The sequence below is a fragment of the Nannobrachium achirus genome, assembly GCF_963921795.1.
Source record: "Nannobrachium achirus genome assembly, chromosome: 16".
NCBI classification, from domain to species: domain Eukaryota; kingdom Metazoa; phylum Chordata; class Actinopteri; order Myctophiformes; family Myctophidae; genus Nannobrachium; species Nannobrachium achirus.
This window is the reverse complement of record NC_137823.1, coordinates 52,348,427-52,363,119: the sequence shown is the minus strand read 5'-3', so window position 1 is coordinate 52,363,119 and position 14,693 is coordinate 52,348,427. Positions and strand designations below refer to the sequence as shown.

General features: G+C 41.7%; 1 protein-coding gene across 2 annotated transcripts in view; it reads left to right on the top strand.

Annotated features, from left to right (window-relative positions):
- The first annotated feature begins 1,931 nt into the window (after positions 1-1,931).
- The window catches only part of cUnh1orf198 (chromosome Un C1orf198 homolog), a 387,053-nt gene continuing 374,291 nt past the window's right edge, over positions 1,932-14,693 (top strand). Inside the window, exons 1-6 of one of the 2 annotated variants that reach the window (XR_013962872.1) lie at positions 1,932-2,256; positions 2,958-3,008; positions 5,154-5,279; positions 6,347-6,517; positions 7,195-7,596; positions 8,228-9,381. Coding sequence is in view for 1 of the 2 variants with exons in the window: in XM_080745264.1 (XP_080601390.1) it covers positions 1,951-2,256; positions 2,958-3,008; positions 5,154-5,279; positions 6,347-6,517; positions 7,195-7,596; positions 8,228-8,284 (1,113 nt within the window). In the remaining variant the exon portion in view is untranslated. Of the gene's footprint in view, positions 2,257-2,957; positions 3,009-5,153; positions 5,280-6,346; positions 6,518-7,194; positions 7,597-8,227; positions 9,974-14,693 lie in introns of those variants that run through there. The other variant, XM_080745264.1, reaches the window with a different exon arrangement.

Sequence of the window (14,693 nt, the reverse complement as noted above, 5' to 3'; positions counted from 1 at the left end):
CACATGTTGATGTAAAGCTTAATTCTCTTATTCCGACATCAAGGCATTTTTATCTTGGTTATTCTACACTACAAAGAAATCGGAAAGAAATGTTTGTAGACCGATCCTTAAGTCGTAATAGCTCAGAATGACAGGTATGCGTAAGAATTTGACTAATTATATTTCAGAAACAGATTCCCTGGGAAATAGATTTAAAAATGATGGCAGGCACATCCTGCCTATATAAATATTGTGCAAAGTACAACATTTACTGTATACAACAATATCAACTTCACTTGTGAGAGAAAGAAAGGCAACTCAGAAGATGACTGACCTGTTGAACACATCATTTGAGGAAAATCCACTTTGCTTCCAATGACCAGTGTACTGAACTCTGGGTTACATGTTCATGACACTTAAAGCTAGTATTTTATGCCAGCATAGCACAGCTGGCATTTCTCTCACTTAATCTGGAGGAACTTCATCTTGTTTCCTGAAATAACACACAAAATGAATGAATCCATTCCACGAATACTTCAGGTGCAACTCCAGACCAGGTTCAGTCAGTGTATTACTATTATTGAGGGGACGGATAGAATGTAGATGACTGGTGACAAGAAATAAAACAATAGGCTAGCAATAAGGTATCACTGAATTGGCCACCAGGTGTCACCATTGTGTGGCCCTCACTTCTCTCCTCCTCAAGACAATTTTACCATGCCAAAAAAATAGGCGTACCAGTGCAGCCGCCGAAGTTTGAACCCGCAAATGCACTGTGACATCAAAGAAACATTCAAATTCTGATCTAGTGAGTGTCGCTATTGGTTCACCAGAAAGTATCCTTTCCTTTTCCTTTAAGCATCTAAAATTGTACAATCTGTCGCATAGGGAGAGGTCGAACCAAAATAGTAAATCTTCGGCACCTCCGTATATGGCCAAGAAATGTAAAATATATAAAATAATATAATTATGGAATTTCTTGCATTGAATTTTAATATTCTTTTCATTGGTGAAGATTTTAGATTTTTGGGTGGGAATAATCATAATTGAACTGGGGAGCCCCACCCTGATATAAGCCCTTGGAGAGTGAGAAGCACTATAGTCTTGTGGAAAGTAGGAGTTGAGGCATTTTTATAGCACCGTTTGTTGATTACTTTTGATGCAGTAAATGACCTTTGAGTTATTATGATGAGGTATTAAAAAAGGTCTTAAATGTTCAAATTGTCACTTCACTGTCATCTAGGGACCCCAAATGTGGAGTCTCTCGAATCTCAATGGCCATGGTCATATATAGGCCTAATGTTATGGCACGTGACTTGGGAATTGGGATGATACATCCTGTGATTCCTGTCACGTTAGTTATGTAAAATAACCTATTTTCAAGGCAGCAGCCAAGCCAGTTTAACTGGTGTTTTATCGCTAAAATACACAAACATTAGGGAGGAATTCTTCCCAAAAATTGAAATAGTTTGCCCAGAATTCAGAAGTATGACAGAAAGGGATAAATTGCCACTCCTTTTAGGAGAACAGAAAGAATGTGCAGTTTTAGCTGCAAAATATGTCAATTCCTGTCACAAGAAAAGGGACAACCAGTAGGACACATATACTGTATATCATGTTTACTTTACAGCACCATCTCCTTTATGTACTGTCATTTCATTGATGTTTATTGTTATATTGTTATATTGTTTGTTGTTTGTCATAATTGTATTTGTGCTTTGGCAACATTTGTACAATTTCATGCCAATAAAGCCATTTGAATTGAATTGAATTGACTGATGTCGTTCTAGGTCTAGATTGAGACTCATTTTACCAGTAGGTGGTGCTGTTGACACATGTAAACGAGAAGAACTGTGTTTACAACCAAGAGGAACGTCATTCAGTTTCAGTCTTCTCTACCCCGCCCACACAGCTGGTTCCACTGGCCGAGCAGCAGCAGCGTATGCAGTCTCTAGCAGCAAATAAATAAAGATGGCTGCCGCGACCATGGCGGGGTTCGACGGCCACAGGATGGAGGAGAAGAAGTTCGAGTATTTCGCCTCCATCAACCCGATGGCGAGGAAGATCATGCAGGAGCGGGAGAAGATCAAGCAGAAGCACGGCTCGGCCTGGGAGAAGATGACGCCGGCGGAGCAGGACACCGCCATCGACAACTGCCTGATGGATCCCCACATCCGAGCCCGGTACGCCATGCACAGGATCGAGCCAGAGGAGGTGGTCTGCTACCCGAAGCTGCTGCTTCAGACCGGGCAGAAAATAGTCCACTTCGGGGACGAGGTAATGTTATGTTGGTGATGGCATTTAAAAATATAAAAATAAAAATGTTTTGATGTACAGTTTAGTGTTTTAGATCGAGATGGGATGGGAGCCACGTAGCCGTCAAAACAATGAGACTCACAGACAGGCCCAAAACAAAGAATCAGGGCATGTCAGTCTGCGAGTGAGTGGTGGAAAAAGTATTCAAGTATCAATGCCAAATATAAAAATGACTGTGTTCTAAAGGTTACTTGAGTAAAATTACAAAAGTATTGGCATCAAAATGGTGGTTTACTGGTTAATAGTAATAGTATGTTTTTTTGTAATGATAATCAAGACCTTCAAAGGAACTAGTAACTAAAGGTTTCAAATAATTGTAGTGGAGTAAAAGTACAATATTTGGATCTGACTGAGATGTAGTGAAAATTGGAAATGAGCCTACTCAATAAGTGGAAAATGGAATTACTCAATTAATGTTCACATACCCCATAATTGTATTTAAGTACAGTACTTAAGTAAATGTACTTTACTTTACACCACTGCTGCGAGTGTACACATGACATTTGTATAATCTGAGCTACAAATGTTTGAATTAACACTGAGGAGTGAGGACAGTGAAAAGAGAGCATTCTACATCATGTTTTATTATGGGATGACGATGGAGTGTACATGGCCTACATTGTTTTCCGCTGTCTGAAACAATCCTTTAACTTTTTGTTTAGGATATCACTTGGCAAGATGAACATTCTGCCCCATTCTCATGGGAAACCAAGGTAAGGTGTTCAGTCTTTATCTAACTATAGCTCATCTTAGACCCAGAGTATTTGTAAGTTCATAAACGGATATGCTCATTTATTTATGGCCCAGACTGCAATAACCATCTACTTATGACCAGGCCCGGTGGCACGAGGGGGGGGGGGGCGGCTGGGGCCGAGCCCCATCACGCAGACCCCCCCCCCCCAGCCCCATCAGTGAAACCGGCAAATACTCGAAAACAAAGGCGAAACAATAATTTGCATATTGGTTGCAACTTTAAGCTCACGGACGGCCTCATTAGCCATTGAGTCCTGCCGCTGGCACTGCTTATGAGTTATTATTATTAAGACCTTGATAATCGAATAGTCTCTTCAGGTGTCATGTTTTACTGAGTCCAAAAATGTGTCAAGAAGTTTGGATGGATTTTTGTAAGATGGCACACTCTTGTTACATTTCACTGAAATGTTTTGTTTTCCTTTGTCAACAAGCTGTGTCATGGTTCCGGTATGTGCCCTAAATTCTTTTCTAATTAGTTTACAGTCATTTTAGGGACTCTCTTCTATTACTGTTTAGTGGGTACAATTTCATTTAACTGGTTTGTTGTACTTGAGGACGGTTGGTAGTGTGAGTGTGAAAGACGGGCATTGATTTTCTTATAAATTAGAATAAAGCAACTTATTCAGACATCACAAAACATTGATAAACACTGACCCTCCATTTTCCTGGAGAGGGAAAACAGACCCAACCAGTTTGTTGTTTTCCAAAACAAGCCCTCATGGCTTTTTCTGTTATCCTTTTAGGATTGCATGCATAATTGTACTTGCTACAGTGTTTGCAATCTGTGAATACATTATTTAATCAATCAAACTATTGCAGCAGGAACAAAATAACCATAAAGATGTTTTAAAGGGTGAGTGCTCTCATTAAGGCTAGTTCAGACCAAAGATTCACAATGAGATGAAACTGATTTAAACCCAATTGATACTAGTTAAGGGCATCACACACAAAACGCATCAAAGCAGCGGCCCCCATTATTTTCAATTAACATACCGTACCCACAGCGGCGGTGTCAGGCGCGTTCATCACACCTCACCCGCCTCTCCGATACGCCAATGTTCTATTTTCACACGTTGCAGCGTGGTGAAAAATCCTGCAGCCGGTGTGTGTTTCCCTTTTAGTCATGCGACGGTTGAAGAATAGCAGATCTACAAGCTCACAATATGTGGCATTCGTGACAGATAGTGAGCTTGTACACCTGCAACATCCGGCACGCAACACTGTCATACTCATACATTAAGCATTAGACAGTTGTGAGGAGAAAAACCACACTGGTCTGAGCGGGGAAATTAACTTGCTTTATGTGAGCAAAAAGACAAGTGAACAAGCATTTAAAATGCTGACCGGATGAGAAAGCGGAATGTACACCTTGCTCAGCATAGAAAAAAGGAAACTGTACAGTAAGTGGAGAAAGAAGAAAGTAGGGTCCATGGCCACTACCTGATATTCTCTGGCACTTCCCATGTGGCCAAATAGTCCTAAAATAGACGAGGACAGTCTGACTAGGCCAATGTTGCCAAATGTCTTTAACCATTTTCAACCTGGTGTCCTAAAGAACATTTTTAGACTAAATAAACTATGTATAGGTATTGTCTTTAATAGCAGATCTCACTATGCGATGTGTTGTGAGCTTGTAGATCGACTGAGTATGTTTTAAGTGGTTAAAGGAGTAGTGCACCCCCAAAATGACTTTTTTTCTATTGATTAGTCACGCCATGGAGACTAGAGTTCAATAATATTTTTCGTTTTTTGTCGCATTCCTAAGACAAAAATGTGTTAACAATAAATTTACCCCCATTCGTTCCGGATGGGGACCCGTTTCGAAACGGGTCCCCATCCGGAATCAATGGGGGTCAATTTACTCGAATCAAATTTTTGTCTTAGGAATGTGACAAAAAACAAAAAATATTATTGAACTCTAGTCTCCATGGCGTGACTAATCAATAGAAAAAAAGTCATTTTGGGGGTGAACTACTCCTTTAAGATAAATGATAAACGATAAAACAAACATTACAAAAAACACCATACCATTAAATCGTATGCCTAGCCCGGCCTTGTTTTAAATGTTATGTTTACATTTGATTCACCTTGCTGCCCTCTTTCAGAGCCAATTGGATTTCAGTTTGACGTCGGGCGCAGCTGAGCAGGGCGTCTCTTCGTCCCAGGCTGATGCCAAGACCACCAAGTCTGCTCCCAACTCTCAGCTCAGCAAAAACACCCCCAGTGCCAAGGTAATACAGAAGGACACGTGTCCAGTGGGCATGTAAACCTTGTGGGCACCTCCACATGAAATTGTCTGTTTTTACCGAAATGTAAAGTAAATGTATGGAAATTGGTCAGGAATAATGGAAAGGATACATGATTTTAACAAGCATGGTACATCATTTTTCAGACAATTTACCTTTCAACCTCTTGTTTATCCCCAAAATGACGGGATGTCACAGGTTTTATCGCAACTTGTAGCATTATAGAAATATTGGGACTTAAATGTAGTCAGATATTTTTATAAAGTGCCCAGTGTTCTCAGGGGCCCACCGTTCTGGTTACTGTACAGACATTTACTACATTTTAATTACTAGTCCGGGGTGTGCACAGTATCTGAGGGATTGAATGTAGGAGTCTCAGAAGTAATGTCGGAGTGATCTTTATGCCCATATTTGGTTTCCATGTTAGAGTGCCCGTTGGGCAAATCTTTATGCCCATACATGGTGTTCCGTGTCCAGGCCAGTCTGTAATGTCAGTACTATGACGTCAGAGTACTGTAGTCTAGACAGTCAGCATGCAGACAGACTGTTACCATGGCGGCAAAACTGTATAGTATCAGTGATGTCAGCATGTCAGGCGGACGGATAGACATTCGCTGAATTAATAGTTAGATGGTCTTTACACAGTAATGAAAACAATATGGTAAAACCTTAATTAAGACACAGATGAGTATACGAGGATTACTATTTATATTTAAATAAGTAAACTATTCGCACAAATGGAGGAATTCATGTATAATTGATGTGCTTTGGTGTAGAGGGGAAAAAGAGTACACTAAGTACAGAGTGAAAGGTCAAGTTTATTAAGTATTGACGGTTCAAGTGGTTAAATATCTGAAAACCCAAATCGACATGAATCCAAAATACACTGATGATTGTGCCGTCAAACGATGAAACTATACGGAATCTATGACCTGCTTCATCTCTCAACTAAGGGGTCCTTGGCCTGAAAATGTTGGAAGACCCCTGATATAGAGGGTTAAAATCACTTGTCGCTACTGAATAATTAAAGGTCCTGGCTGTCACTTTCCAAGGTGTCCAGCAGTGAGGGCCCGGGCCTGGGCCGCAGGACAGAGGAGGAGTCCTCCTTCTGGAAGATCACCTCTGAGCGCTCCAGGATGGAGGCTGACTACCACACTCTGACCCCCAGCCAGATCAAATCCATGGAGAAGGGAGAGAAACCCCTCCCCTCCTACCTCCGACAGGTAAGCACACGCTGTTGTGAGCCGTTGCAGGTCTGCAGTCTTTAGCCCCTGTTCGACTGCAGCTTTAGCACCACATTACACAACACTACGCCGCACCACATAAAAATATCTACATTTTCCATTACACAAAAGGGGGACTGCCCATAATTCCGAAGGTTCATTGTTCCGAAGGTTCATTAGTACGAATTTAGTTAGGGTTACTGAGGTTAAGGTGAGGGTTAGGGTTAGAGTTGGGCATAGTATTCTTAACAAATTCGGACTAATGAACCTTCGGAACAATGAACCTTCGGAAAAAATGCCATGGCACCCACAAAAGTACCCCTATCGGTAAGAAACAAATGTACCCTTTTAACTGTGATTATAATACAATATAAATTTGTATTACAACTATCCTAATTATAATACCTTGAAGTGGAAAACCTGGCCGAAGTGGGCGGTGTGGAGTGGTGTGGTGTTGGGCCATGTCAATGGAAAAGGGGCTTTTGGTGAAGAGATTTGACGTAGACAGAAAAAAGTGCTGCGCCAACTATACAACTGTAAAGTACAGCGCCAACTGTGGATAAAATTCTCTGTGTAAATTTAACACTTGAACAAGTTGGAAGTGAAAAAAAATGAGTGTTACATCCATGTCAGAACACTTGAGTGTTAACATTTTCTTTAAAACAATGTTTCATTAGGAGTCCTCGCCTGCCCCAAAAGAGCCTGAGGTGCCTGAGCCTGCCCCGGCCCCGGCCCCGGCCCTGGCCCCTACCAAGTCGGCCAAGCAGCGAGCCCCCAGGCCGCCCGCACCCCCTCCCCCTGTCCCCGTGGCCGTGCCCGCCGCCCCGGCAGCTACCATCTCCATCGCGCCGGCAGCTACCATCTCCATCGCGCCGGGCCCCGCCCCCGTCCGCGTGTCCTCGACGGTGGCGGGCTGGGAGCGCTCTCAGAGCACCCTGCCGTCGGTCAGCAACGCGGCGGACGACGTGTTCTCCAGCAGCATCCTGTCCGGCAAGTCCAGCAGCAGCAAGGAGCGAGAGAGGAGGGACAAGGAGGACGAGGGCTCTCCCCAGCTGGCCACCAGCCCCACCTTCTCCCAGGTGAGTGACGCTCTACTGGAGGAGAGCAGGGAGGTGGAGGAGAACAAGGACGTATGCATGAAATGTTGTGTTATTAACCCATTATTAAGACCTGGAATTATTTCATACTTTAGCTTTTGAAAAATAGCAGATCTACAAGCTTGTAGATCTTCTATTTTTGGAAAGATCTTGAAAATGTGTGCACATCTTTGAATATGTCCCTGGAACAACATATTTTGAGATGGGGGCAAATACCTATAATTCCGGGGGTCCTTGACATGAAAAAGTTTGAGAACCACTGACATAGAAACATGCGTTTTTCAAAAACCTTCTCACACTAATATGCTATTTTTCACTATTTAAAGCGAGTGCCACACTAATATGCTATTTTTCACTATTTAAAGCATGTAAGCAAGTAATATCGCGTAATAATACGTGATTGTATCCTATCCATCCAAAAAAACGAATTCTGATTTCGATTTTTAAAAACGTTATGAATTGCCACTATATGTTACACGTAGAGGGTCATTATGCCCCCTCCCCCAGAGTCCCCCACACACAGAGACACCTTTCCATATATTTTAGATTGATCAATCTGTGCCAATGATTCTAACTATGGTATCTTTCTCTCTGTTGTCAATCTCTCCATTAGTTCAATACAAGCAACAACCTCCTGAAGACTGGATTTGACTTCCTGGACAACTGGTAACCATAGTGAAGGAACGATCACCACAAGTTACAAAAACAAAGGACCATGACGCCCATGAATTTATGATGCCATATTATTCCACATTTTATGTAATGCCAACCGTTGAGCGGAACATAAGTTACATTCTCTTATTTATCTTCAGTGGCTTGTTAAGGCATATCTCTCACTACATATGAGCTTGTGTTTCCACACTCCCTGTTAAAAAAATGACTTTAGATTTCTGTGTATCTTCTCTACCTAATCTATTTGAAGGACGGGATACACTGCCAACGTGGGATTGGTTTGGGGTGTGAGACCAGTGCCATAACCCACCTGCCGTTGCCATTCGTTTTTAAATTGTGATTACCATGGGAAGTTTTAAATTATTTCACTTTGAAATATTGCCACCTTTGGGGACCTTTTTTTTAAAGGGACACTATCATCCTGTTGAAGTGCATTTCAGTTAATTGGTGATGGTTATCACAACAGTATTTATAATACAACCCGTTTTGGCCTTTCTCTGTGTTCCTACAATTCCCATAATGCATTTCACAGGCAAGCAACCCCATATGGTCCCCATGGCTGTCATTAAAATGTCTGCCAACCTGATATTTTCAGAGGGCATGATCGCTATTGTGCAGCAAAAAAAAGGTAACAACCAAGAAAGTAAGGGTTGTAGTTTTCACATTCATGGATTGTACGCCATTGACCCAACGGGTGAACCTTTCAGCACAACTTTGGCAGCGTTTCAGAGAGATACAGAATACTGGTCAGTACAACAAATACATAAAGCTATATGTTGGAACTCGGGATGTTTCCCTTTTGAGTGATTGAATACTTTATTAGACAAATGTAAACAGCACGAGGTACAGTCAGACATTTTAGCTAAAATGAAAACACAAAAGTCCTGGAGACTTGTTTCCATTGTGGTCCTTTAAATGTAGTCCAGAGTTCCAACTTTAAGGAAATTAGCAATCTGAAGCAATTTGATACTTCAAGCCTGCAGGGGCGATTACAACAAATTTCAAACATCACAGCAAAAATAAAAAAAAGAATCACATAATAGTGGGTTCTGGTTGGTCAACCACAACTCTGGGGTGAGCTAAATGTAATTCAGTGTGAATTGCCAGACCAGTCTGCCCAGAGCAAAAGCTGTGGCAGATTTGTCTGGTTTCCAGACTAATGCGTAATATATACGGTTGTGTGCCGAAAATAGCAGATGTATAAGCTCACAGTGTGTTGTGATAGATTGACTATTTGAGTGCGACGGACCGACGGTACAAATCAGGTTATAGGCTTGTCTAGCTGTCGGAGGAGATACAGTATAGTACTGTAAAATTATCTTCCAATGTTGGAGAAGGTATATCAGAAATCTAAAGGGAACTTTAGGGGATTTATTTGACCCATGTCCACTTTTATCGTCCTCACTCCTCCAAGCCCTGTACCGTTACCTTTGTATCTCAGACCTCATACTAGTGGTGAAGCTAGTGTACGTTTATAATGGAGAGACGATAGCAGGTAGTTCAGCCCAACAAGCATGTAGTGATTTGTACCACTGACATTGTAGAAAAGGCGAGTTTTACACAACTAGAGTACTATTTTACTGAATTTTGTATGTAAACCTATATCCATTGATTGTATCATATGCTATATTATTGCACTCACGCATTTTGAAGTCCCGGATCCTGGAAGTACATCAAATAAATTAAATTGAGACCCGGTTTTTGTGCCTTTTCCATTTGTTGAACTAAAGGACAAAGGCATTCTGTATGCATTGCAGAACCTGTTGAAAATGTAGTTTCTACTAAACAAACCTTCGTGTTCCAAGTCAGCTTGATGCCATTCTCTCGAGACGAGTCATGATGGCTACGCCACTGGAAAGGAAGAGAGACGGGCCGAGTGGACGTCCCCCTTTCTTTGACGACGGCTTGCCAGATTGGCTTGATGCAGGCATGTCATACTCTGAATCTAATTGGCCAAGTATGTTCACACATGCATGAAAAAGGTTGCCGTGCTTCTCTGAGGTGCAACGGTTTGGTACCATCAAGTGTTCCGCACGACTGAAAAGCCTAACCTATATGAATGCAGATTATAATATCACTCTTAATCATTTTCAGTGACGTATTACTCTTTCCCGTTTTTAATATTTATTTTGTGTTCGCCATTGACATCTCTATCGTTATGATGTTCAGTGAAAATGTAACTCATAACTGATGCAAAGGGCCATGTAGAAAGGGAGTATGTCTCACTGGGCATGGTTCAGTAAAACGGAGAAAGACTGTTTTAAATTATGCAGCTGATGGGATCAATTAAAGCCCTCCAAAGACATCTGCCTGCTGCCACAAATGCATCTAGAAGGGCAAGTCAGGCAACTTACGTTATGCATAATACTGCACAGACAACTGCCAAAATAAACTAAATGAAGACAGGATAGAGAGCAGAGTGCTCATGTAGCAGGTCTTGAGTTATATTTGAAACTGAAATTATTGAAAATTATTTGGCACATGCTACTGGGTCACTCCTTATAGGAAAATGTTTTAATAGAAAGTTGGTTCACCAATCACCACCGCAAGATGCAAAAACAGCCTGAAAGGGATGTGACAACATTCTTCCACACAAAATGTTATATTTTTGTGTTTTGACGATAGTACCGCTGGAAACCACCATCACAGACTCCAAGTGCTTTTGAGCTCAGATGTGGTTAATGGAATGATCTCATCATTGTGCTCATCAACCCATTTAGTGGTCAATCTTGTGCCCTGTAAATGGTGAGCGTTATTTTGAAACAGGCTGCCGTCATCAGGACAGAAATACACCACCAGCAGCTGAAAGGCATCACCGAGAATTGTTTAGTATTTACTGACCTCTACTTTAGCGTGTAAGAGATTCAATGGACCCAAACAATACAAGTTTAAGACCCAACCACTAGAACCTCTCACAGAAGGGAAACAAAAGTTGTGCCTGTAGACTTCGTTTGATGTACCATGTGTTTAGAGTACAGTGAAGCGTGACTCATCGTGACTAATTTCATCTGCTTGGAGCAGTGGTGTGAGACAAATCCAGGTGTGCCTTCTTGGGATTTTGAGACAACCGCAAATTATTGCAAAACATGCAGTACAACCACACAAAGAGTTATGATTTTTCCCAGGAAAATCAGTCAGTACTTTGAATTTCCCAATACAGAGAAAAATGCTATACCCCTATACAACTGTCAACTTGGCATGCCTAAATTGGGCATGGCATTACACTTAAATATGGATTTTGACTATCCCCTTGGTGTGTCTTGGCCACAAAAATGTAGGCAGGGTGTGGTACTCTAGACACTTAGCACTGTCTAACTTCAAACACAATGTTTGGAAAGGTGCATTTTTTTATTATGTAACTTACACTATATGCCTTGTTCTAAACCGTTCTCTTGTACATTCAGTTGGCATGATTCAGAGTTGCTTGTCAGTTTTTCCTCTGAAACCAGTGTCACGGTCATCGTGGTTGGGGAGTAGCTATGCTGCGCATCTGTCCACTCCACAGTTGGCTCGGTCATCGTGGTTGGGGAGTAGCTATGCTGCGCATCTGTCCACTCCACAGTTGGCTCTTGTTGACATTTTCCCTCTTGACTGTCATGGAAACATCACCTTAGCCAGCGCTTCTTTCTTGACAAACCTCAGCCAAGTCTGATCTCTTCTTTAAACACGGGTGCCAAAATAAAGAGTGATTGCATCTGACCAGCATTTATTCCATGACCTTGAGGTTGACAGAATTAAAATTGCTAAATTATCTAGGGACTGTACATGCATGGAAGCATTGTTTTTCGGAATACCATGTATTGCTTATTTCAAGTGTTTCTCCAGTTGATGTTTGCACACAATGGCAAGGGTATGTCATCAAGGTAACATGTTCTGCTGTTTGTAATTAACAGTCCGGTTCCCCTTTATAAAAATGCATTTGACCAGTTGCTTAGGGCAAACCTAAAGACGTTCAAGTTTGTTCATGGTGAGTTTTCATCTGAAACAGTCGACCTTTGCTTCCATTGGACATTCACAGGTAGCAGCATCTGTGTGTGATTATTTTCACTTCTTTTCAGCAGCCTAAGTAGGTCCCTGGGCTTCATGGTCAGAGTAGGTGACAATATAATCAGAAGAAAAAAATAGGTTACCTACAGTACATTAGCGTTGTCTCTTGGATATCAAACTTTCCAGTGGAAAATGGTACCAAAAGGGGACAGGTCGTTTTTTAAAGAGGGATACTACTGGAGAAAATGTATAAGCCCTGATATAAAATGCCATGACCCTCCCTCCGAATGGGGGGGAAATCAATTACCCTCCCCAAGCATAAAAATAAATGTGACAATGTGTGACAATTAGTGAGGTCACTTCCTGAACTGTGCTCCTCCTCCCTTTGATGCTGACACTTGCAGTGAGAGATGGTATAGTGCTGATCAGACCCTCAGCGGTGTGAGTTTCCATGTTCAAATCTAAGGCCTCCTACAAAACAAAATATCGCTCTAGTGCTTCGTCATTTCCAAGGTTAAAATACAAAAGATTTACTCAAAAGCACCAGTAGAAACCTGCAGTGAGAGATGGTGTAGTGGTCTGAAGATCGGACTCTCAGTGCGGAGGATCCATGGTCAAATCTCAGTCCTCCTATAGCTTGATGCAGGAGTGCTTTGACATTTTCAAGGCTAAAATACAAGAGAACAACTCAAAATCACCAGGAGATCCCTGTTGAGGGTGCAAAGGTGCCCCTCCTTATGGTCCTCTGTGTACCTTGGGCATGGGACTTGAACCTGTCTGAAATAACTGAAGGCTAACATACAAAAAAACACTTCAATAGTGCTAAGTGTCTGCTGGCACTGACAGTGTGATGGTCTAGAGATTTGAAGATCAGACTCTGAGTGCAGACATTCAGTGTTCAAATCCCAATCCTCTTATAGAGAACCATAACATTTTCAAGGCTAAAATACAAAAGCTGAAGTCAAAAGCACTAAGAGACATCTACTCAGAGTGCCTGAGTAATGGTCTAACGGTCTAATGAACAGACTCTCAGCACAAAGATTCCATGTTCAAATACCAGACCCCCTATGGTTCAATGCTGGAGTACTTTGATATGTTCAAATTAAAATACAAAAAAATAAGTCAAAAGCACTAAGAGACATCAGCTTAGAGTGGCTGAGCCATGGTCTAATGAACAGACTCTCAATACAGAGATTCAATGTTCAAACTGCAGTTCCCTATGGTTCAATGCTGGAGTACTTTTGACCCCTGAGAAGTAAAGGTAAGGAGTACTTTGACCTTTTCAAGGCTAGTATACAAAAGAACAACTCAAAAGCACAAGGAAACACCTGTTGAGGGCCCAAAGGTGCCTTGGCGCAGTGGCTGAGTGCTTGATCAGTTGTCCCTGCTTCAGGCGGGTTTCAGACAGGTTCAAGTCCCATGCCATCAAGGTACATGGAGGACCATTGGGAGGGGTGTCTCTCCCCCTGTTTCCTGAGAAGTAAAGGTAAGGTGTTATGTGTGAAAGAACTCTGTCCAACTAAAGTTTTACAGAAATACATTTTAAATGCTTGCCATGCCTCGGTAGCACTGGAAGAATTTGAGATTTAATTTTAGCCTTGAAAATGTCAAAATGTTTTAGCATTGAACCTTAGGGGAGCTGGGATTTGAACTTGTAACCTCTGTACTTTGAGTCTGATCATTAGACCACCAGACCATCAGTCAGTTACTCCTGGAGAATGTCTCTTAGTGGTTATGACTTATTTTGTATTTAACCTTGAAAAGTTCAAAGTATTACAGCTTTGAACCATAGGGGGACTGCCGGACTGGTATTTGAACATGAATCTCTGTGTTGAAAGTCTGTTCATTAGACCACTAGACCATCACTCAGGCACTCTGGTAGATGTCTCTTAGTGCTTTTGACTTCTTTTGTACTTTAACCTTGAAAATGTCAAGGTTCTCAGTAGGAGGACTGGGATTTGAACACTGAATGTCTGTGTAGACCATGAACTGTCAGTTCCATGCTTGAGTGATTCTAGTTTATTAACTGACTGAAACCGAGAACCAGGACAACCGATCAAGCACACCACACCATTGAGCCAAGGCGCCTTTGGGCCCTCAACAGGTATCTCCTGGTGCTTTTGAGTTGTTCTCTTGTATTTTAACCTTGAAAAAGCCCAAATAATAAAGCCATGATCTATAGGAGGACTGGGATTTGAACATGGAACTTCTGACATGAGAGCCTGATCTGTAGACCACTACGCCATCTCACACTACAGGTAAAAATTCAGAATCATAGCGCTTTTGAGTAGGCCTACCTTTAGCTTTACATTTTCAGCTTGGAAGTACACATGCCATCGTTGAAAACCTGGAACATTTTCTTCATCTCTGAATTTGATCCTTCTGAATTTCTACTATTATATATTCATGTTGTTGTATAG